Source organism: Bufo gargarizans, chromosome 9 (genome assembly GCF_014858855.1).
Source record: "Bufo gargarizans isolate SCDJY-AF-19 chromosome 9, ASM1485885v1, whole genome shotgun sequence".
In the NCBI taxonomy this organism is placed as follows: Eukaryota; Metazoa; Chordata; class Amphibia; order Anura; family Bufonidae; genus Bufo; species Bufo gargarizans.
In genome coordinates, this window is record NC_058088.1 from 5,567,513 (window position 1) to 5,592,368 (window position 24,856).

General features: G+C 42.6%; 1 protein-coding gene across 1 annotated transcript in view; it reads left to right on the top strand.

Moving 5' to 3' along the window:
- Positions 1 to 3,968: 3,968 nt before the first annotated feature.
- Positions 3,969 to 24,856, top strand: part of LOC122946796 (leucine-rich repeat and fibronectin type III domain-containing protein 1-like protein) — a 78,319-nt gene continuing 57,431 nt past the window's right edge. The window contains 2 exon segments of the mRNA XM_044306626.1: positions 3,969 to 4,197; positions 4,736 to 5,067. Of these exon segments, the coding sequence (XP_044162561.1) occupies positions 5,057 to 5,067 (11 nt within the window). The 5' untranslated portion in view covers positions 3,969 to 4,197; positions 4,736 to 5,056.

Here is a 24,856-nt window from a genome sequence, read left to right on the forward strand (position 1 = left end):
CGGATCCGTCCCCATTGACTTGCATTGCGGGTCATGACGTTTTGCTCCGCATTCCAGGATGGAAAGCAAACTGCAGCATGCTGTGGTTTGCTTTCCGGTATGAGAACGAAATGCATTTTGGAGCATTCCCTTCTGTTCAGTTACGTTTTGTCCCCGTTGACAATGAATGGGGACAAAACAGAAGCGTTTTTTCCCGGTATTGAGACCCTGTGACGGATCTCAATACCGGAAAATAGAAACGCTAGTGTGAAAGTAGCCTGAGATGGATGCTCATTCTCAGTTCTATCGTTCATCTGCGCCTCTGAGAAAGTGCACTTCAGCTTGAAATAAATCAAACAGAGCAATGGCGGCAATGAATGGGGAAATCTGGGGATCCATGTGAGGTACAGAGCTGGTTCTAAGGCTGAGTTCACACTTCAGTTATTTGTTCAGTTATTTCCATCAGGGATTGTGAACCAAAACCGGGGGTGAGTCAAAAACTCAGAACAGGTGCAAATCTTTCCATTAGACCTGATCTCTGAGTAGGCTTCACTACTGATTTTGGCTCACAGTAACTGATGGAAATAACTGGCCAAATAACTCAAGTGAGAACTTGGTCTAAGGGTGGGTTCACACTAGCCTTATGCCATTCCGTTATAGGTTCCGTTTATAATGGAATGGCCAGACAGAATGCAAAACCGAAGCCTTTAAGAGGCATTCCGTTTTGCTCCATCCTAATAGAAGAATATGGGCAAGCATAACGGATCCGTCTAGTTTCCGTCATGCAGGACGGGAAAAAAAAAGTCCTGTTGACAGGACTTTGTTTTCCGTCATGCATAACGGAAACCAGACGGATCCGTTATGCTGCCCTTAGACTTCTATTATGACGGATCAAAACGGAATGCCTCTTAAAGGCTTCCGTTTTGACTTCCGTCTTATGGATTCCGTCATTTTCCGTTATAACCATGTTATGACGGAAAACAATAACGGAATCCATAACAGTGATGTGAACTCACCCTAAGGCTACTTTCACACTAGCGTTTCTATTTTCCGGTATTGAGATCCGTCATAAGATCTCAATGCTGGATAAAAACGCTTCCGTTTTGTCCCCATTCATTGTCACTGGGGACAAAACGTAACTGAACAGAATGGAATACTCCAAAATGCATTCTGTTTCGTTTGGTTGCTTTCCCATACCGGAAAGCAAATCGCAGCAAGCTGCGGGTTTTCTTTCCGTCATGGGACGCGGAGCAAAACGGATCTGGCATGACCCACAATACAAGTCAATGGGGACGCATCCGTTTTCTCTGACACAATAGAAAACGGATCCGTCTCCAATTAACTTTCAATGGAGTTCATGAGACAGATCCTGGCAATGTTAAAGATAATACAACCGGATCTGTTCATAACGGATGCTGATGGTTGTATTATCAGTAACGGAAGCGTTTTTGCAAAAACGCTAGTGTGAAAGTAGCCTAAGTTTGTTAGAAAGAGATTGTTATGTACTATATCAGGGATGGCCAACCTGCGGCTCTCCAGCTGTTGCAAAACTACAACTCCCAACATGCCCAGACTGCCTACAGATATCAGCCTACAGCAAGGCATGGTGGGAATTGTAGTTTTACAACAGCCGTAGGGCCAGCAGGTTGGCCATCCCTGTACTATATGATGTCTGATTTTATTTTTTTACATAATAATGACTGGAATGATACTGACATAATGCTGTCAGTATAATTCTGTAGAAGTAGAGTCCTGCAGAGACACACAGCATTATAAATAATTATAATGCCTTGTGCCCCTGCGAAGTGAGCATTGTCCGTAACGGGGAATCACGCTCCCACACAGGAAAGTGGTTTTTCCGCACAGGAGACGCGGTAGTCTGAAACTGTCCTTTGAATTGTGAGGGATGTAAATGCACATGCAGAAACCTATATTTATAAATAAAAATAATAAATCTATAAATCTGTATACTGTAGGTAAATATTCATTTGTATTTTGAAATATATACAGTGCTGCCCATAATTATTCATATTTTGACTTAAAGTTACTTTTATTCAACCAGCAAGTCATTTTTTGACCTTTGCAAAAGCTCATCTGGACAGAGAAGACAAAGAAGAAGACTTCTGGTCTTCTGTGTTATGGTCAGATGAAACAAAAATTGAATTGTTTGGTCACAATGACGTTTCCTTCATTTGGCATAAAAAAGGAGAAGCCTTCAACCCAAAGAACACCATCCCCACTGTCAAACATGGTGGTGGGAACCTAATGCTTTGGGGGTGTTTTTCAGCCAATGGACCAGGGAACCTAATCACAGTAAACGGCACCATGAAAAAAAAAGAGCAATACATGAGGATTCTCACCGACAACATCAGGCAGTCTGCAGAGAAACGTGGCCTTGGGCAGCAGTGGACATTCCAGCATGACAATGACCCAAAACACAGCAAAAGTGGTGAAGAGATGGTTAGCAGACAACAACATTAACGCTTTGGAGTCCAGACTTGAATCCAATTGAGAATCTGTGGAGGGAGCTAAAGATCAGGGTGATGGCAAGAAGACCCTCCAACCTGAAAGATTTGGAGCTCATTGCTAAAGATGAAAGGGCAAAAATACCTGTGGAGACATGCAAGAAGCTGGTCTGCAATTATAGGAAGCGTGTGATTACTGTAATAGCCAATAAAGGCTTTTCTATTGATTATTGAGAAGGGTATGAATAGTTTTAGACTGGACACTTTTTGCTCAAATGTAAATAAAAGCTGAGAAATGTTTTTTTTCCCCCACAATAATGCCTCTTGTGCATCGTCTCATTATCCTTTGGGAGACACCCATGTCATTTCCCGTAAAAAAAATTACTTGCTGGTTGAATAAAAGTAACTTTAAGTCAAAATTTGCCTGGGGTATGAATAATTATGGGCAGCACTGTATGTCCTAGGTTTAATTCACTTCAATGCAATCCTGTGCCATTAGTGCCTGTCCTAGGTGCTGAAAGTCAAAATAATACAAGGACTGTGCAGGAGCTAGAGGGGGGAAAGCAGGTAGAGGTAATGCTCTTCGCTCTGTCCAGCTCTCAATGGGTTAAAGCTGTTTGTCACTAAAGCCATAAAAGTTTGCTTATCTGGGCCAGAGGTTCCCAGGGGAGAGCTGCCAGTCTGCAGTGCATGAGTGGGAGGAATGTGTAATGGCTGTGTAGATGTGCGCACAGGTCAGGGCTGCTGGGGGACAACTCATTGGCACTGCTAATGCTCCTCTAACTGATTGAGACAAGGATCAAAGTGTTCTGCAGACATCTATGGGCAGAAACTATGTGGAGACTGAAATACCAAATAAACCTTTCATTGCCAGCCAACACAATGTTCTAGAGGTTTGGGGGGGTCTACTGGGAAGGAGTGAGAGAGGAAGAGGGAGGAGGGGGTAATTTTAGCAAAGCTTTCATTTCACTGGTTCTTTTTGGAAGGGATTGATTTTTCTTGAATATATATTGGTTTGCAATTAATGAGCACAGGAGGACTGGATGGGACAGGGTGGGTGGCGGGGGGGTTGGCTGATGTATCCAGGCTCTGCATTGCTGAACTGTCAGTGAATCAAGAAAACAGCAGACAATGTAGAAATCTAGGCTATGGATCCTTGCACAGCAGTTCTGCTATATACCTTCTAGGTACCTGCCCATTGCTTTTTAAGCAGCAGCAGAAGCAGCAGGATTTGCAAGAATGGTTTAACATGAGCTTTGCAGTAGGTAGGTCTAATGAGATCTAATAGCAATCAGTCCTTCCCTGGGTCCTTGCACCATGCCTTGAGATTTAGCAGGGTGGGATATGATGGTGTCCTGGACCACTGTGATGATGTACAAGGTTCCTTGCTTTGCAGTCTTTGGAGAGAGTGCTGTCAGTGACTTGCAGCTTTAAGTCAGATGGTGGGAGTGCGCCTGCTCTCTTACATATGTATGAAGCAGATCCTACTCCCCCACATTCAGTGTGCCAGAGACAGGCTGAGAGGAGGACCACTGAGCTGCTGCTGCAGAGACCTGACGGCTTAACACATCATCTCTGGAGTGTGAATCCAGCAAAATCCAAGAGAGGGGGGCATTTAGGAGCCCCAATCTTTTTATGAGTTTCTTCGTAGAATCTGGAGAACAGCATTTGTGATCTGGAGTCGTGACTGAGGTCTCTGCATCTGGAATACATTGTCTGCTGCTCTCCCCCCTAAAGACAGCTGACTTCAGAGGTACCGGCTGGGTTCTTCTTTTTTGGATTGTGTGGTGACCAAAATAGTCATTGTGTGATTATGATCTAGTGGTGAAAAGATAGACCAAGCCCAGGAGCTTTAACTGTGCAGTGGTCTTCTGGGTCCATGTCATGTAGCTTGCCTGTTTCTAACAGGACCCCATAAGCCTCCAGACCTCTTTCACTCACATACTTCTCACATTGTTACCTCCTCCCTTACGCCCCCTTGTGTTATGTGCTATTCTTGACCTTACAGCACTACTCCCAAAGATCAAGAAGAATAACCCTTAGCTACTTTCTCCTCCAGATCCACCTCTTTTTTTTTTTTCCAAACCCAGTGATACACCATGACTCACTTGCGGAAAGGACCAAGCTCATGCCATTCACAGCTTTCCTGGAGACCACTTCTAGCCAATGACCCCTTCTTTTGAGGACAAATTTTTCACTCCTGACCACCTGTACTCCCAGAAAAAAAATTAGGAGGACCTTGGAACAAATTTCACAACCAGGCTCATAGTCTCAATTCTTCTCATCCACAGCACACACCTTCTTGTTCTGAAGAAGCTGACGTCTTAACCATTGCCACCCCAAGTCTATAAGCCAGGATGAATCTTCAAAGGTCCAGAGGAGTTCTTTCTACCTTTATCCCAAATGACCTTACAACATATAAAGGGGTTTTGGTGCAATTCTGCAGGATTAGATAAAGTGTGGACCCAACTACACTGGCATCCAAAGAGGTTCTAATGATGAGACAACTGGATCTCCTCCTGAGGCCATGAGTTGACACTGCTCTTCCTAACTTCTCTCCTCCTGGGGAAACGCCAGAAATCCAGTGGTAACCAAAATGTGATCATCTAATAATGCAAATCAGGTAAGGAAAACCTATTTGTTTCTAGTCCCTTGTATTATTGCAAATCGCTTCAGTAGAATAACCTAATTAAGTTCTATAATTCTAAGACAGGTGATAATTAACCCTCGCAGCGCCATTACCTACCCTACTGGATGTCCTCTGCTCATTTCAAGAGCTTCAGGTCTTTTGCAGTAGATGTTACCATGTTGACATATAATGATATGAAATACATAGGCGATAGTGATAGAGCTGCTGATGATCTGTCTACATCAATTTGTTGCAAGGCATTTATTACTAGCATTGTCTGCACGGCACCTGTGTGTTTTTGGAATATTTTTGGAAAACCAATATGTTCTTTCTTTACCCAGAAAGCTTGACCTCCGGATCGCACCAATTCCCTCAGGCTCATCTCCTGGCCAGATAGATCATCAGTTATTAGCAGATTCTAGATTGCAGCGGGAGAAGATTTGTTTTCATTTCCAGTTGTGGAACTACAAGCCCCAACTTGACAGTATAAGACATGCTGGCACTTGTAGTTCCACGGCTTACGCCTAGCTCTAGGTTGCCTACTTCTGAAACAATATTGCTCTATGATAAGATGATGGCAGTTATTACACCTCCTTATGATCTATGTATTTGGATACAGTAGGTAGCCCTGATTTCTTGTGTTATAATGGATGGTGATGGCGCCTGTATAAAAGATCAATTCTAATCGAAACATGACCGTAATCAGTAACCCTAAAGAGATGCTTCTGTCAGAAGTCTCCAGTGCTTACCTGCCAACCAGATAAAATACGGAATCATTGATTTCCCTTGTTTACAAGTACAATTAGCATGTAGATGATTGAATATTCTACAATATGGATGGAGCACTGGTCATAGTGTGCAAAACTCTGGTCTCATCCTGCCAGACATAGTGTAATGTAGTAATATCTCAGGGTCTTGTAACGAGCACCTATATCCACTGCTGTCCATAATCATCTGCCCATTAGCAGCGCCGTTCCATGGAGAATCTTGCGTTAAACATCCTCTCTTCTGGGCAGGCTTCCTCCATTCAAATGTAATTCATGCCAATATGCAAAGATAGGATATTCAGAAAATTCTTGCTGCAATGGTGCAGGTGTAGCAGAGCCTAGCTTGTTATAACCATGCACACTACTGTTTCGGCACTGCTACATCTACTTACCGTCACGTTTGTTTGTTTATTTATTCATTCATTCATTCATTTATTTATTTGTTTTTTATTATTTTATTATTTATGTGTTTATTTATATAAATCAGCTTTAAGGGATTTTCCTTCCATACAGCAAACCAGGGAAGTACCTATACTTCCTAGGGCCCCATAGCAAAATAAAATGGGGCCCTAACCACCTAAGAAAACTGAAACAGCATCATAAGTGGCGAAAATTAAAGGTATCATGTAAAATAGCACCATATATAGCAAAAACCTGTCATATTGTTATTCCCCACAAAAAGATAGATCTGATTGGGGGAGTATCCAACAGTTTCCGTTGAGTATCCAACTGGAAACCATCAGTTGAGTTCCTGTTGATGCTAGTAGATTAGAGAAAGGTGTAAACATTGACTAGTCATTACCTTCCAGTGCCCTAGGTCCATGGCAGGTGGGGGTGTGGGTGACCACCTCTTTGGTAGACAATGTGATTTTTTTTATTTATTTATGGAAAATCTTAATTGGACTCAGGAGATGGGATCAGACATAGAGGCAGAGAATGCAGTTGCTGTGGGGCCCCTGTTGGTTCTACTTTGCTTGCTTCTGGGTGATGATACCGCATGCAGGACATCCTTCTCCGTAGAAACTGAGGATAAAAAATTGGTTCATGGAATAGGTGTGGGGAAAGTGAACACCAGTCCCTTTTGTCGTGGGTCTCAAATCCCAGCACCATATTTGGGACCCATTTTGATATTAGCATGGGGCCACCTATCTTCTGTGCAGGCCACCCTAGGGGGTGCAACAGTTGCGTTCATATCCAGTACCTGCTGCACCTTTGCCACATAGAGGTCCTTTTAGAGAATTGCATTGTGGCCTCAAGAGCTTCTCCTCCGCTTGTGACTATGATGTAAATAGCTCTTGGGAACTGCTTTCAGATTGATCTTACGAAACTCCACATTAAGCTGCCATAAAATTAGATCAAAGCAATGAATTCTAAAACCTTCCCATATGAAGTTGCTTCTCAATCTTCTCCACTTCTTATGATCCCCTCTGTCATCCTATGGATCAATCACTTATCTAACCGGCCATGTGTTAGAAGCAGAGGACTTACATTTACTGTCCATTCCCAAAGTCACATTGATTGCCACCACAAAGTGGTTGTCTCCTTCATGCAGGTGATATAGTAATACTAATACAACATGTCAATCATCCTTCTACTATAGGACAATATTTCATTCTCTGCCAAACAGTAAATAAACAATTCTTTGAATGTCTACATTTTGCAGCTCCAATGAGATTAGATGCTTCCATTGACGTGGAGCAGCAGATTTTCATAAATGTATAACCCAAGTCCTTGAGTGGGCCCTATTGTATTGAAAGATCGGGTCATTGTGGGTGATTGTGTGTGTATAATGTGTGCTCAGTTCCAGTACAAGACTTATACAGCTCGCATGTGTGGTAATTGCTTGCTGATGTCTCACTGAAGCCTTATTCTGAGAATGAGAAGCTACCAGAGCTAAATATATGATCCTGTAAGGACTGAATTCAATCATATACTCAGCAACCCATTGCTGTTCATGGAAGTAATGGGATTGACAATTATTTTTGCTTCGGTAAAGCAGCTTTGATCAAATTGAATGTTAATTCAGCTGAATAATTAATACGATTTTGAAAGGGAATTCATTGGAAGACAAAAAGATTGATTTTGCTTTAGTTTGGTCGTTGACTATTTGAATCCTGTAATTGTTGGTGTATTTTACAGGCCTAAAATATAAAAAATATAGGTAGAGGAGAGGTACAATCTTCCTCTAGATTTGGACCTACAGTGGTGCTTGGAAGCTTGTGAACCCTACATACTTTTCTATATTTCTTATAAATTTGATCTAAAAGTACATTGGATTTTCACACAAGTCCCCAAAATAGGTAAGATATCTAAATCAAACAAATGAGTCAAAAATATTAGATTTGGTTATTTTCAATGAGGAAAATTGCAATGGGCAGTGAGTTTGGAAACAATGCGCCAACTAACTTTGGCTTTAGGCTATCCTTAAGGGTGTTATCCTGATGATTCCCTGGTTTTCACCCTTTAGCACTTATACAGGGATCTGGTCTTTGCTGCAGGGGAGCCACCAGGCCGCTACCTCTTGGGATAATCCCTGTGTAGTTGGCAGCTGACACACAGAGGTCAGAGACAATGGTGCAAAGCACCGAGGGATCAGTCAATATTCGTAGTCAGGTAACAGGCCAAGGTCAGGGCAGGCAGAGTTTGTGCATATCCTAGGGACTAGTCGTAGGTAAGAGCAAGTGGCACTGGATCAATACGAGAGACAGGTTAGGGTCAAGACAGCCAGTAGAGAGTTAGATTCAGTAACACAGGCAGATGGTCATAATTGGCCTGGCACACTTTCACTGGTAACTAGCGAATTAGGAAACCTATTGCTCAAGCACCGATGTTCAGGCATAGTCTGGTAAAAATGCAGAACGTGTGTGCTGGCCCTTTAACAGCTGTAAGGTGTGTGTGCTGTATGGGACAGTGAAAGAGGCCTAGTATCCGGCGCAGGCTGCAGCCTACAACGGGAAGCTCCAATAACTGACCCTACCAGAGGAGGGCTGACAGAGACATTCCATCAGGAGAGTGGATGATGCAGTGCTCGTGCCTGCCATGGATAGCTGGATGACAGCGGGTGTGGAGTGCTGCCACGACAAAAGTGACCCAATATCACTTGTCTGTAAGTGGCAAAAGTATGTGAACCTTTTCTTTCAGTATCTGGTGTGATCTCCTTGTGCAGCAATAACTGCAACTAAACATTTTTGGTAATTGCTGATAAGTCCTGCACATTTGCTTGGAGGAATTTTAGCCCATTCTTCCATACAAAACAGCTTCAACTCTGTTACGTTGGTGGGTCTTCTCCCATGAACTGCTTGCTTCAGATCCTTCCACAACTTTTCTATTGGATTAAGGTCAGGACTGTGACTAGGCCATTCCAAAACTTTCACTTTATTATTCTTCAACCATTCTTTGGTAGAACGACTTGTGCGCTTAGGGTCATGGTTTTCACCCACATTCTCTTGAGATTCAGCTCACGGACAGATGTCCTTACGTTTTCATTTAGAATTTGCTGGTATAATTTAGAATTCATTGTTCTATCTATGATGGCAAGCTGTCCTGGCCCAGATGCAGCAAAACCGACCCAAACCATAATACTACCACTACTGTGTTTCACAGATGGGATGACATTTTTACACTGGAATACAGTGCTTTCCGTTCTCCAAACATAACATTTCTCAAAACACATAATCTGTCCAAAAAACATTGTCCCAGTAGCTTTCTGGCTTGTCCAGGTGATCTTTAGTAAACTGCAGATGGACAGCAATGTTCTGTTTGGAGAGCAGCAACTTTCTCTTTGCAATACTGCCATGCACACCATTGTTGTTCAGTGACTTCTTGATGATGGACTCATGGATATTAACTTAGCTAATGTTAGAAAAGCCTTTAGTTGCTTAGAGGTTACCTTGGGTTCCTTTTTGTCCTTGCAGACTTTTACACACCATGCTCTTGGCATGATGTTTTTTGGTCAACCACTCCTGGTGAGGGTAATATAGGTCTTAATTTTTCTCCATTTGTGTACAATATGTCTGACTGTGGGTTGGTGGACTCCAAGCTATTTGGAGATTTTTTTTTAACCTTTTTCAGCCTGATGAGCATCAGCAACTCTTCTTCTGAGGTCCTGAGTAATCTCCTTTGTTTTTGCCATGATACACTTCCACAAACATGTGATGTGAAGGTCAGACTTTGATAGATCCCTTTTCTTTAAATAAAACAGGTCACCGACTCATACCTGATTGTCATCCCATTGACTGAAAACACCTGGCTCTAATTTCACCTTCAAATTATCTCCTAATCCTAAAGGTTCACATACTTCTGCCACTCACATACATGTGATAGTGGATCATTTTTCCCATTAAAGGGAACCTGTCACTGGGATTTTGTGTATAGAGCTGAGGATATGGGTTGCTAGATGGCCGCTAGAACATCCGCAATACCCGGTCCCCATAGCTCTGTGTGCTTTTATTGTGTAAAAAAAAACGATTTGATAGAATATGCAAATGAACCCGAGAAGAGTCCTGTCCCCGACTCATCTCATGTACAGGACACATCTCAGGGTAATTTGCATATGTATCAAATCGTTGTTTTTTTACACAATAAAAGCACACAGAGCTATGGGGACTGGGTATTGCGGATGTGGTAGCGGCCATCTAGCAGCCATGTCCTCAGCTCTATACCCCAAATCCCGGTGACAGGTTCCCTTTAAGTAAATTACCAAGTCTAATATGTGTGACTCATATCTTTAACTGCTTTTAGGACTTGTGTGAAATTCCAAATAGTTGACATTTTAAGCACCACTGTACATAGGATGTGATTTTAAAGCTATTAGGTACAATTACACTTGCATGTACATGTCGCTTTCCAAGTCAAAGTTGCATGAAGGTGTATAAGGAAAAGGGGCATTCAGGGTGACATATTTCCAAACCAATCATAAGCACTTAGGAGACCATTTGGTGGGGGCAATTTTTTTTATAATTGTTAGTGCATTTGTAAGGAGCGAGAGCTCGTCCTAATGGTAGTTTCTCATCATGGCCACTTCTATGGTCTTTGCTTGTATATATTGTTATTTCATCAATGCATATTGTTGCATCTTATCATCCGAGAAAGTATGCAAGCAACCAGACAGGCAAAATGGGAATGCAATAAGATATGTAAAATTGTTTTATGAAATCATTTGTTTCATGCTGGTGCTTAATAGCCATATTTGTACTTAATAGCAGATATTAAAATGTTGTTCCATCTGGTACTAGTTGATATCATCACACCCTAACCACCATCGACAGAAGGAGTTACATCCTGTTTTGCCCCAGTCTTGTTTCCTTGATCCTTAGGTGGATTCTCCACCTTTGTTTTCTTATGTTGTACACATTCCGATGATGGGATCGCTACAAAATTTCTACCCCCCCCCATTAAAATAACTGATGCACCAACTCCCATATCTCCAGGGACCCTATACAACCACATGGTCTACCACTATGGCACTCATAACCTTGATAATTTCTGCCGAAATTTCTGATGTATAGCCACTTAAAGAGTACACTATGGATGGTTGACACTGGTTGTCATCTATGCTCATGGCACCATCTAATTCTATTACGGTATATGCACAGGTCCAGGATGAAAATCCAGAATTTCCACAACATCTGCATAGAAATTAGTATGTCAGTATATATGCTTATAAATGATACTCTTGATATTTGCAGTTGACATTGAGAATCCTAAATTATGGGATTATATAAAAGCTGATGTATGGGGTTAACCTTCAAATCTAATTATAGGCTGGAACATAATCCCTGATCATTATTACAAGTGGCACCAAGAAAACTGAAAATCATTCAGTTTCTATCAGAGCTCTCAGCACAGATCCAAAAAGACTGGAAGAAACCTAACATCCCCCACCTGTTTCTCAGTTTATCTTTGCCCCTGGGAAGGAGACATCTTTTTTTCCCCTGTTGCTAAATACATTGCGGTGCTTGACAGGGTATAACACAGCACCACTATCTACAGTAGAGATCAAGTACAATGTGTTCCGTACAGAAGATAAATATAATACGGTTCACTTCTACCCATTCATTCTCCAATTTCATTTCAGGAGATACTGTTCCAGATACATACGAGGCCTTCCAATATTTCTGTGATGCATGGCCCACAAAGCCGTCTCATTACGACATCAAGTCTGCTCCTCTTCCTCATTCTGTCAATTTATTTCCACCTATATTCCATCCTGAACCACTTCTGAGTCATCTCTTGATACCTTCCTTACAAAATGATTTATGTTTCATGTCTCCTGCTCTTCTCACTTTTTTTTCTCCTCTTCTAAAACAATTATCTCTTTTCCTATAAGGGCAATTGCATTTTAGAGGAAGGACAACTTCCAAGTGTAGACTGTCGCAACTTCCTCTCTTTTGGGAGTCCTTCCAAGGCTATCTCAAGTTCCTGTAGCGTGGTGGCATGAGTTTTTGGCTTCACAGGAGTAATGCAATCGACTACAGCTTGGATCTTCATGTTTTTAATGGTCAATAGAACTTGTTATTTTACATTTGAAGTGAGCAATCCATATAAATTAGTAATGAGGAGGATACAAGGCGGTTACATTTCTGGTCTCCTAGATGTCTGTTCTCTTTTTATTTCTAAACCATTTGTTGTTTCGGCCTCCTTCCGATGGTGTATTGTACCTATGTGTAATTATCAGTATTGCAGATGTAAAATCTGGCCGCCATTCGGTGCAACACAACAGACCAGTTCACATCAGGCTTTTGCTTTATGCTGAGCATATAGGTTCAAACTCATTCTTCAACATGTCTATAAACTTTAATTGGCCAAACGAGTGTGTTAAAATAGCTTCTCTTCAGGGACCTTTACCAGAAGAACTCCCTCGGAATAGCAACACAGGGGTGACCAGCAGGCCTCATGGAATCACCAGACCAAAGATTACATCCAGAATATGGATATGTGTGTTTAATATGCATGTCTCAATAGGATAATAGGCTGTAAGGGTATTTCCACCTAAGAAGAAGGATGACTTTCATTTAGAATCTTCTCTTGAAATTATCAGTTCTTGCAAAGCCTTCTCATGCGATTCAATGGCTTTCTTGACTTTTTCAAGGAAAACATAATGGGTTAGACTTAAGAAACTGTCTACAAGAAGGAAGCCCTTTCCATAATACCATAATACTTGTGTGGTTATCTGCGGTTTTCAACAATTACCACTTCTCTTGCATCCATTCATCTATGCGACATATAGCCTAGAAGTATGCCTGATCTACAATCAGTGGAATATACAACAGAGCAGACCGCTCGTTCAAGAAGGAGATAGAGGCTGACTGAGGACACTGCCCCCAACCACGTGGGACGTCACGCGGGACGCCGGGGAGAGTAGCGTTCGAGCAATCCAGCGGCCAGAACACAGCAAGCCCACATCAGTAAGAGCAAGGGCAATACTGGAGGCTACTTTAAACTGGCACAAAAATATGGAGTGGTAATGTACAAATATATTATTTAGCAATATTAACTGACACTCATATCCTATAACCGCAATACTAATATTTCTATTTCTACTTTGAAACTGGTCATTATCAGTTATGCGTTGATACACCCTGGAACTGTATAACTCCTTGTAGAAGACCTTTACCTACAATTTATCTAAAGGTTAGCAACTAACATAATACCATTCAATTCACTAATATGGAACTTGATAAGTTGCTGTAATCCTCCATAAGGTGGACGTTTTTATAGCAAGTCATCAATTCAATACACCAAAAGGATGGGACTTGATATATTACTACGCAGTTATAACCATTTAAGAGGAAGTTATTAATCTTTAGACTATTTAGAAAAATTTGCTTAGCACCGAATTCGTAGTAACGAACTGCATTTTTCCTAAAATGACTGCTGCGCGTGTGAGGACATGGAGAAAGGAAGTCTGGGAAGGTGGGATCACCCATACTGACATGCATGCAGCCAATCAGCAGCCAGCCAGCCCTGTGACATCATAGCTGTATAAATACGGCAGCCATCTTAGATTCTGCCATTCACCAGCGTACTTAGTGCAGGGAGAGACGTGTCTGCAGGCGCTAGGGACAGTGATAGAAAAATAAAGATTATTCAAGGTGTAGGGAAAGGATAGGGAGGAATCATTCCACTGCATTTTTGTTGAATAGGGTTCAGTCGGGGAGGTGACAGGAGGAACATTCCTATTACACCTTGCTGCACTGACTGGCGATACAAATTGCCATTATACTGCTCTGTAATTCCAGCAAACCGTTCTTATTAGGGTGCAAGTGCTGTTTGATACAGGCATTAATAGGGTTTATTACAAGGAAATATTTCTACGTTTTATTTCCCCTTGTGTAAGGGTGTGGAGCAATGTTCATTAATGCTGTTGAATATAATTAGTATTTGCCTGCTATAATTTGCTTAGTCAGTAGATGGCGACAAAGGATAAGATATAGTCACATTGAAGCTGTTTAGTAAAAAAAAGTTATATTCATTTTTATCTTTCAAAGTTTAAATAATGCTAATTTAAGGGCTTATTAGGACCCTCAGAAGGGTGATAGTGAACTGTAAATACAGGTTTGAGGCTGCACTTAGAATATCACTTGCTGCATCACAGTCTCCCTGGGTAGGGGAGGAGTTCCAGGTTAGAGCAGGAAGTGACCAGACAGTCTGCCTGGTGAATGCTGAGGACTTGAGGAGAGAACCTCTATGGAGCCTGGAAGAGGATTTACGGCTCACAGTGGGCCTGGCAACGGCAGCTAGGGAATATTCACCGCCACGGATCCGGGAAACAAGTGGCTGTACGGTAAAGTTCTGTAGTGGACCAGTGGATCAGTAAAAAGCACCAAGAGACTGCCAAGAAATGTAAGTGCAGTTTTGCCGCGTCACATCGCACCACACGTTACCAGTGACATTTTGGATATACCAGAAAGCTACAAGAGACATACTCCACTTTCCTTTGGATTACAAATAGTATTACGCAATACTTAGTGTGCAACCCAACGAGAAGATCGCTCATGAACATTCAGGCGCAGCTACGCTGCTTTATGGACTTTATGGGGGATATTTCTCAATAGCTGGCTTAGTGTTAGGCAGCATTATCTTTACTGTGTACTTATGCTCTGTTTTCAATCTGTTTTATATATGCTCAGCTAATTGTTCATTAAGTTTGTTCAGTAAACGTAACTGCTGGGAACAATCCGTTGTTTGTGTCTGTCTGGCATCGTGTACCCTCTGTATCTGTGGGCCCAGCCCTAGGTTTTCCTTCACTTGTGCAGTGCAGTTTTATGTTCTAAAGCATTTTTTGTCTTGTATTAGTGGTTAAAAAAGGACTTATTAGCTGTTGTGTGGTGAAGTGCGAAAATTACAGCCCTTTTTGTTGTGTATTACTGGAAAAAGAAAAAATATCTTTGCCGCCTAGCGGTGCGGTGACATATTTTACAGCCCTGTTTGCCGTGTATTACTGGCGAAATACAAATATATTCGGCTTTCATTGTTGCACTTATCTGTTGAAAATCCTTTTGTGTAAAAATAGAACAAAATTTGGACCTAATTGCCGTTCAGCGGTGCAGTGAGATATTTTACAGCCCAGTTTGCTGTGTATTACTGGCGAAATACAAATATATTCGCTGTTCATAGTTGTACTTATCTATTGAAAAGCCTTTTGTGTAAAAATAGAAAAATATTTGGACCTAATTGCCATTCAGCGGTGCAGTGAGATATTTTACAGCCCACTTTGCTATGTATTACCCGCGAAATACAAATATATTTGCCGTTTATGATTGTAATTATCTGTTGAAAAGCCTTTTGTGTAAAAATAGAAAAACATTTTGGCCGAATTGCCGTTCAGCGGTGCAGTGAGATATTTTAGCAGCCCAGTTTGCCGTGTATTACTGGCAATATACAAATATATACACCCTTCATTGTTGCACTTATCTGTTGAAAAGCCTTTTGTGTAAAAATAGAAATAAACTTGGGCCTAATTGCCGTTCAGCGGTGCAGTGAGATATTTTACAGCCCAGTTTGCCGTGTTTTACTGGCGAAGTACAAATATTTACGACTTTCATTGTTGCACTAATCTGTAGAAAAGCCTTTTGTGTAAAAATAGAAAAAAACTTGGGCCTAACTATAATTGCCATTCAGCGGTGCAGTGAGATATTTTACAGCCCAGTTTGCCTTGTATTACTGGCGAAATACAAATATACAGTTGCAAGAAAAAGTATGTGAACCCTTTGGAATGATATGGATTTCTGCACAAATTGGTCATAAAATGTGATCTGATCTTCATCTAAGTCACAACAATAGACAATCACAGTCTGCTTAAACTAATAACACACAAAGAATTACATGTTACCATGTTTTTATTGAACACACCATGTAAACATTCACAGTGCAGGTGGAAAAAGTATGTGAACCCTTGGATTTAATAACTGGTTGAACCTCCTTTGGCAGCAATAACTTCAACCAAACGTTTCCTGTAGTTGCAGATCAGACGTGCACAACGGTCAGGAGTAATTCTTGACCATTCCTGTTTCAGTTCAGCAATATTCTTGGGATGTCTGGTGTGAATCGCTTTCTTGAGGTCATGCCACAGCATCTCAATCGGGTTGAGGTCACGACTCTGACTGGGCCACTCCAGAAGGCGTATTTTCTTCTGTTTAAGCCATTCTGTTGTTGATTTACTTCTATGCTTTGGGTCGTTGTTCTGTTGCAACACCCATCTTCTGTTGAGCTTCAGCTGGTGGACAGATGGCCTTAAGTTCTCCTGCAAAATGTCTTGATAAGCTTGGGAATTCATTTTTCCTTCGATGATAGCAATCCATCCGTCCAGGCCCTGACGCAGCAAAGCAGCCCCAAACCATGATGCCCCCACCACCATACTTCACAGTTGGGATGAGGTTTTGAGGTTGGTGTGCTGTGCCTCTTTTTCTCCACACATAGTGTTGTGTGTTTCTTCCAAACAACTCAACTTTGGTTTCATCTGTCCACAGAATATTTTGCCAGTACTGCTGTGGAACATCCAGGTGCTCTTGTGCAAACTGTAAACGTGCAGCAATGTTTTTTTGGGACAGCAGTGGCTTCCTCTGTGGTATCCTCCCATGAAATCCATTCTTGTTTAGTGTTTTACGTATCGTAGATTCTCTAACAGGGATGTTAGCATATGCCAGAGACTTTTGTAAGTTTTTAGCTGACACTCTAGGATTCTTCTTCACCTCATTGAGCAGTCTATGCTGTGCTCTTGCAGTCATCTATACAGGACGGCCACTCCGAGGGAGAGTAGCAGCAGTGCTGAACTTTCTTCATTTATAGACAATTTGTCCTACCGTGGACTGATGAACAGCAAGGATTTTGGAGATACTTTTATAACCCTTTCCAGCTTTATGCAAGTCAACAATTCTTAATTGGAGGTCTTCTGAGAGCTCTTTTGTGCGAGGCATCATTCACATCAGGCAATGCTTCTTGTGAAAAGCAAACCCAGAACTGGTGTGTTTTTTTTTTATAGGGCAGCTGTAACCAACACCTCCAATCTCATCTCATTGATTGGAATCCAGTTGGCTGACACCTTACTCCAATTAGCTCTTGGATATGTCATTAATCTAGGGGTTCACATACTTTTTCCACCTGCACTGTGAATGTTTACATGGTGTGTTCAATAAAAGCATGGTAACATTTAATTCCTTGTGTGTTATTAGTTTAAGCAGACTGTGATTGTCTATTGTTGTGACATAGATGAAGATCAGATCACATTTTATGACCAATTTGTGCAGAAATCCATATCATTCCAAAGGGTTCACATACTTTTTCTTGCAACTGTATATGCCTTTTAATGTTGCACTTATCTGTTGAAAAGCCTTTTGTGTATAAATATAAAATAATTAGGGCCTAATTGCCGTTCAGCGGTGCAGTTATACAGTACAGACCAAAAGTTTGGACACACCTTCTCATTCAAAGAGTTTTCTTTATTTTCATGACTATGAAAATTGTAAATTCACACTGAAGGCATCAAAACTATGAATTAACACATGTGGAATTATATACATAACAAAAAACTGTGAAACAACTGAAAATATGTCATATTCTAGGTTCTTCAAAATAGCCACCTTTTGCTTTGATTACTGCTTTGCACACTCTTGGCATTCTCTTGATGAGCTTCAAGAGGTAGTCAACCGAAATGGTTTTCTCTTCACAGGTGTGCCCTGTCAGGTTTAATAAGTGGGATTTATTGCCTTATAAATGGGGTTGGGACCATCAGTTGCATTGTGGAGAAGTCAGGTGGATACACAGCTGATAGACTGTTAGAATTTGTATTATGGCAAGAAAAAAGCAGCTAAGTAAAGAAAAACGAGTGGCCATCATTACTTTAAGAAATGAAGGTCAGTCAGTCCGAAAAATTGGGAAAACTTTGAAAGAGTCCCAAAGTGCAGTCACAAAAACCATCAAGCGCTACAAAGAAACTGTCTCACATGCGGACCGCCCCAGGAAAGGACGACCAAGAGTCACCTCTGCTGCGGAGGATAAGTTCATCCGAGTCACCAGCCTCAGAAATCGCAGGTTAACAGCAGCTCAGATTAGAGACCAGGTCAATGCCACACAGAGTTCTAGCAGCAGACACATCTCTAGAACAACTGTTAAGAGGAGACTGTGTGAATCAGGCCTTCATGGTAGAATATCTGCTAAGAAACCACTGCTAAGGACAGGCAACAAGCAGAAGAGACTTGTTTGGGCTAAAGAACACAAGGAATGGACATTAGACCAGTGGAAATCTGTGCTTTGGTCTGATGAGTCCAAATTCAAGATCTTTGCTTTCAACCACCGTGTCTTTGTGCGACGCAGAAAAGGTGAACGGATGGACTCTACATGCCTGGTTCCCACCGTGAAGCATAGAGGAGGAGGTGTGATGGTGTGGGGGTGCTTTGCTGGTGACACTGTTGGGGATTTATTCAAAATTGAAGGCATACTGAACCAGCATGGCTACCACAGCATCTTGCAGCGGCATGCTATTCCATCCGGTTTGCGTTTAGTTGGACCATCATTTATTTTTCAACAGGACAATGACCCCAAACACACCTCCAGGCTGTGTAAGGGCTATTTGACCATGAAGGAGAGTGATGGGGTGCTGCGCCAGATGACCTGGCCTCCACAGTCACCGGACCTGAACCCAATCGAGATGGTTTGGGGTGAGTGAAGGCAAAAGGGCCAACAAGTGTTGGAAGACCATTTCAAGTGACTACCTCTTGAAGCACATCAAGAGAATGCCAAGAGTGTGCAAAGCAGTAATCAAAGCAAAAGGTGGCTACTTTGAAGAACCTAGAATATGACATATTTTCAGTTGTTTCACACTTTTTTGTTATGTATATAATTCCAAATGTGTTATTTCATAGTTTTGATGCCTTCAGTGTGAATCTACAATTTTCATAGTCATGAAAATAAAGAAAACTCTTTAATTGAGAAGGTGTGTCCAAACTTTTGGTCTGTACTGTATGTGGTGAAGCGCTTTTCGCGGGATGGACCGAATTACATAGTGGTGAATTTTTTTTATGTGAAACAGGCTTTTTTTGGGGAAAATTGATGGGTGATAGACTTTCTTCTGTATGAACTGAATTCCATTATCCTTTCATTGGTGAAATTTTTTTATTTCAACCATGTTTTCGTCTGGAAAATTGATGGGTGATTGTACAACTCCTTTTGCGGTATGGACTGAAGTGCTTAGTATTGAAATTCTTTCTGTGACACTGGCTCTTTTTTGGAAAATGTATGGGTGAATGTATACCTCCTTTTGCGGTATGGACTGAAGTACTTAGTGGAGAAATTCTTTGTGACACTGGCTTTTTTTCGGAATATGTATGGGTGAATGTAGACTTTCTTCTGTATGAACCGAATTCCATTATGCATTCATTGGTGAACTTTTTTTATTTCATTCATGTTTTCTCCGGGAAAATTGATGGGTGTTTGTAGACCTTCTTTTGCGGTATGGACCGAATGACGTTGTCATGGGTCCAGCAGTAAAAATAATGAAGTCGCTGATGACAACACACCAGCAGACTTTGCCTTTACCATCTATGCACAATTAAATCAAGCAGCTTCAGTAAGTTGAAAACATTCATGTGTTTTTATCTGCGCCATCTGCATTCGATCTCCACAGCACACAAGACATGACAGGAAAGCCTCTACTTTGGAGTCCAAGTCCAGTTTCTTAAGATCAAGACTTCCATCAGAATTGTGTATAACATTCTTGCTCCCTGTGCAAAGCCATAACAAAAGGACTCCGTAGGCATACACATCAGATGAAGCTGAAGCCACGTGTTGCTTACGGTGGTACATGTTTCTCGCTCCGAAGGAAGCTGGGAAGGTTCAGCCCGAACTTCTGGCTGGGAGACAGGGCCATAGCAAAGACCTTCTGGGGTCTTACATAGGCAACAGGAAGGGAGGTCGGTGGTCTGGCTGTTCCTCCCATCTCTCCGGCTCTGGTTCTGGCTGAGGTCGTTCTCGTAAGCGGAGCACACAGTCTGCCGACTCTTGCAGACAGCGCAATTTTTTTATTGCAGCTGGGTCATCTGGCCATACCTCCAGGTGCTGACAACGGGACCAGAGGTTTCTCGAGGCAGATTAACGCTACAGAAAATGGACCCTGAAGGGACTCCATGGGGGTTTATTCTACTGTGTCCTCCTTATATAGGCTGTGGCAGGCCTGAGGAAGGTAACGGCGCTTCACATAGCGCATGTTAACATACAGCTCCTGCCCGGTCTTGTCATCTTGGATGAAGCCAGACCCCTTCTCAACCGAGAACCACACCACACTCCCGGTCCTCCTCTTAATAGTGGGTCCCTGGGTTGGGGTTGATCCCATACCCCGACTGCCCAGTCCTCAATAGCTTTCCGATATTGCCACCTATTTCCCTCATGGGCCGTAATCTCTCTGGGGACCATGGGAGTTAGTCCTTCAAAAGAGCCATGCTTCCTGGGCGGCAGAGTGGTGACTACGGCTGCCTCCGCCATGTCAGCCGGCACGGGGAATGCCACCTCTTTACCTTTCAGGGGCCGCTGCACTTGAGAGATGCGTATCTCTTCGGGTGCTGCCTGCATCTCGGGTATTACATCACCCCAACACATGCCGCCCCAGTTTGGCTGACGAGGATGCGCCATTTTGTTACCTCTCTGGCTATCACACACTGGTAATGAAGGAGGGGCTTCAAGGGAGATGCTTCCACTTCCTCTCCTCTGCTCCATTATTTGTAAGGATGCCTTCATTTACTCTAATTCACAATGTCCATAGAGGCATGTGATAATTTTGCACATTAATCATCCCGCTGTGTCCAGGTACTTTTAGATTCCTCCTGGTCACTGGTGCTTGTGAAGTCCATTGAGTAATTTAGCTGTAACCTCCACTAGACTTTCTCTATATCCAGATGTACACTCACTGGTCTGTGCTAGTGCTGCTGTAATAGTGTTCTCTATTCTCCCTTAGCCTGGCCAGAGCCAAGGGCTAAAATAGCAGCTACATTGTGGACTGCTTTGGACTTCCTCCTCTGTTCATTCTCATCCTCAACACACACACTGACTTTACACCCCCCAGCTATATATATATATGTATATAAATGGTGCCAGCACCACCTAGGGGCGAATAAAGGTACATGACACTGCCAGCCTGTTAAAGGGAATTACAGCAGGATACAACAATACATTTGATATGACATTTAGCAAGAGTTTAAAGAGCCCACATATAGCACATAGTGGGGCACTGCATTAAGATGAATCAGGCGTGGATCAGCCAGGATTTCCACGCACCAATTCCTGATGCATTAGACTAGATCATCCATGGTGCCCCACCAACACTTTGACAAAAAAGACCGGTTTCTTCTGGCTACCTGCCTCAGCTACTATTCTGATGCTGTCACCCGCCTCATGCCACACATCTGATGCCAAATGCTCCTTTTTTCACCCACCATCTTCAGCGGGTACTGGTATTTCCACTTACCTCCACAGTATGTCACCTTGCCACTCTGTGGCCTCCTGATTCTGCCGCCATCTCCAGACTCTGTCATTTTGCCATTCTGTGGCCTCCTTATGCTGCTGCCACCTCCATACTCTGTCATTATGCCACTCTGTGGTCTCCTAATGCTGCTGCCACCAATACACTCTGTCATTGTGCCACTCTGTGGTCTCCTCATGCTGCTGCCACCTCCACACTCTGTGATTGTGCCACTCTGCAGCCTCCTGATGCTGCTGCCACCTCCAGACTCTGTCATTGGGCCACTCTGTGGTATGCTCATGCTGCGGCCACCTCCAGGCTCTGTCATTGTGCCACTCTGTGGTCTCCTCATGCTGCTGCCACCTCCACACTATGTCACCTTGCCACTCTGTGGCCTCCTCATGCTGCTGCCACCTCCACACTATGTCACCTTGCTACTCTGTGGCCTCCTTATGCTGCCTCCACCTCCACACTGTCATTGCGCCACTCTGCTGCCTCCTTCTGATGATGCTGCTGCCACCTCCACACTGTCATTGTGCCACTCTGTGGCATCCTGATGCTGCTGCTGCCACCTCCACACTGTCATTGTGCCACTCTGTGGTCTCCTTATGCTGCTTCCACCTCAGCACTATGTCATAGGGCCACTCTGTGGACTTCTCATGCTGTTCCCACCCTCCCCACTTCATGACTGGGACACTATTTTGCCTTTCAGCCAGGCTGACATCATCATTTATTTGACCCTTCTTCTGATCTGTCAGAAGGAAGGAAAATTCATATGCACAATGGATCCTCTCTGTTCGGAGAACCGGCGAATTGAATTTTTGAAAAATTCCCTCATCTCTATATTTATTATATGGTTTTGGAAATTTTTATTTACAATTTTTTATTTACATTTTTATTTTTTCCTTTTTCCATTTATAAATATGTACATGGTATTTGACTTTGAGATGAGATAAGGTACAACATTTATGAATTGCTGGTGTCAGAATCATGTTTTAATAATGTGCATACGAATCATGACATATTAAGGGATATATTGTGATTGGAATTGTGGTTTCAATTGTTTTTTAATTAATTATTTTTTTTTTAATATTTAAAATATATCTTATACTGATGAAATCAGTCTATGTATTCATGCCACACCAGAGAATAGAGTGCCTTCCATAATATTATGTATCAAAAATTCCTATGACAAGGGAGGTCAAGGGAGCCACAGGTGACACATGGTCCATGGGCCAATCACGGCCATGTGCATAAGCCCTAAGTCACCATCCTTCTGTTAATCCCCATTCACACAGGGTTTTTCGTCAGTGGAATTTAGGCGTGGATGCCGTGTCAAAAAGCTGCCAGCAAAAGCGCTAAATCTGCCTCCCATTGGTTTCAATCGGACGCCGTTCTGCCCTTCATGGGGCCACAGTTTATAACCACACCAAAAAGGACTTGTTCTTCCTTGGCACAGGATGGGCCTTGGATGGAGCTCCATTCAATAGCCGATAAACCACAAGTGGATCTGCGGCATTGAAACTGGAAGAATAAGAAACTGTGGCGGTTTATGCTGCGGAACAAGCAGAGAATTTTGTCAAAATCCGCCATGTGAACTAGCCTTTAGGCTGGGTTCACACCTGAGCGTTTTACAGCACGTTCCTACGCGCTGTAAAGCGCTCAACAAGCAAAAACCAATGCTTCCCTATCGGCATGGTTCTCACTCGAGCGTTTTACAGCGCGTACGATCGCGCTGTAAAACGCCTGACGCCCCAAGAAGTACAGGAGCTTCTTTGGGGTGCATTGTCGCGCGTTCCCGCACATAGACCTAGCGGGAAAGCGCGACAATGGGCGTTTGCTTGTCTCCTCGGCACGTATGTAAACGCCCGATAAGCACGCTTGTAACAGCGCTTATCGGGTGCGCTTATGTGTGAACCCGACCTTAGAGTGTATTCACACGTAGCTTTTTTTGGTACAGTTAACACTGCCACACAGGGGAAAAAATATGGCTTTGATGGGGCTGCAGTTTTTACAGATGAATCACATATCATTTAATATCTTTCACCTATAAAAATCGCAGCTTCATCAAACAATTCAGCAAAAAACGTGTGCATCCTGATGTGGCTTGTAACCGCACCTCTACCTCTACGTGTGAGCATAGCCTTACCGATTTAGGAATTGACATTTGATGAGAAAAATGAGAGTGCGTATTAAGCCTTGTGATATGTCCTCGATAATTTTCTTTGCGTTCCAATCTTTGAATTACTTAATTATCCAAGAATCATTAACCTTCTTATTCCTTACTTGTATAAAAGCCTCTCCTTCCCCGGGTCTATCTCTTCCCTGCACATCTCCCGTCTTTTCGTGATCCTCTGTCACTGTCTCCCTCCGCCCTCATCCCTGTCTTGCCTCTATCTCCGCTCATCTCTCCCTCCCTCTCCCAGCCATTAGCTGGCTCCGGGCAGAGGAAATTGAACCATTACTATAAACCCTTCATATTGAATCATGTATTTCGCCCACAGATAATTTGCTTGTTAGCCTCTCATTAACGGCTTGTTCTAACTGGCAGTATTAGGGTATGGCACATTGACTTTATAAGGTTAGCCAAACAAGAAAAAAAAATTAAAAATAAATTGCAATTGGTGTTAATACCGAGCGATGTATATTTATTTAATGGCCACAACGTCGTTGCAACGTTTTTCGCACAGAGATGAGGAAATGAAGACGTTGCTTTATGTCTGCGGCGGTTTAATTGTAGAGGAAGATGACAAAGGCTCAGCCTTCCCGATGTACCGCTGCTCCATCACTGCCTGTCTGAGATACATTAATGATATCTTACTTGTCAATTCATCAAAACAATAGTCACCATTTGAGGAAAGGAGAACCCACCCCAAGGGCGGGATGTGCTCGGAGGAAGTCTAGGAGACAGAGGATGTAGCTCAGAATGGAAAGGAAAATGCTTGCTTCATCCAATTCAGCCAACAGTAGGAATCTGCTGCTGTCTGTATAGGCACAAATTAAAGCGAGTGTCATGGGGCCTGGGAAGCACTCAAGCCACGGGACAGGAGCTAAAAAAGCATCCCTG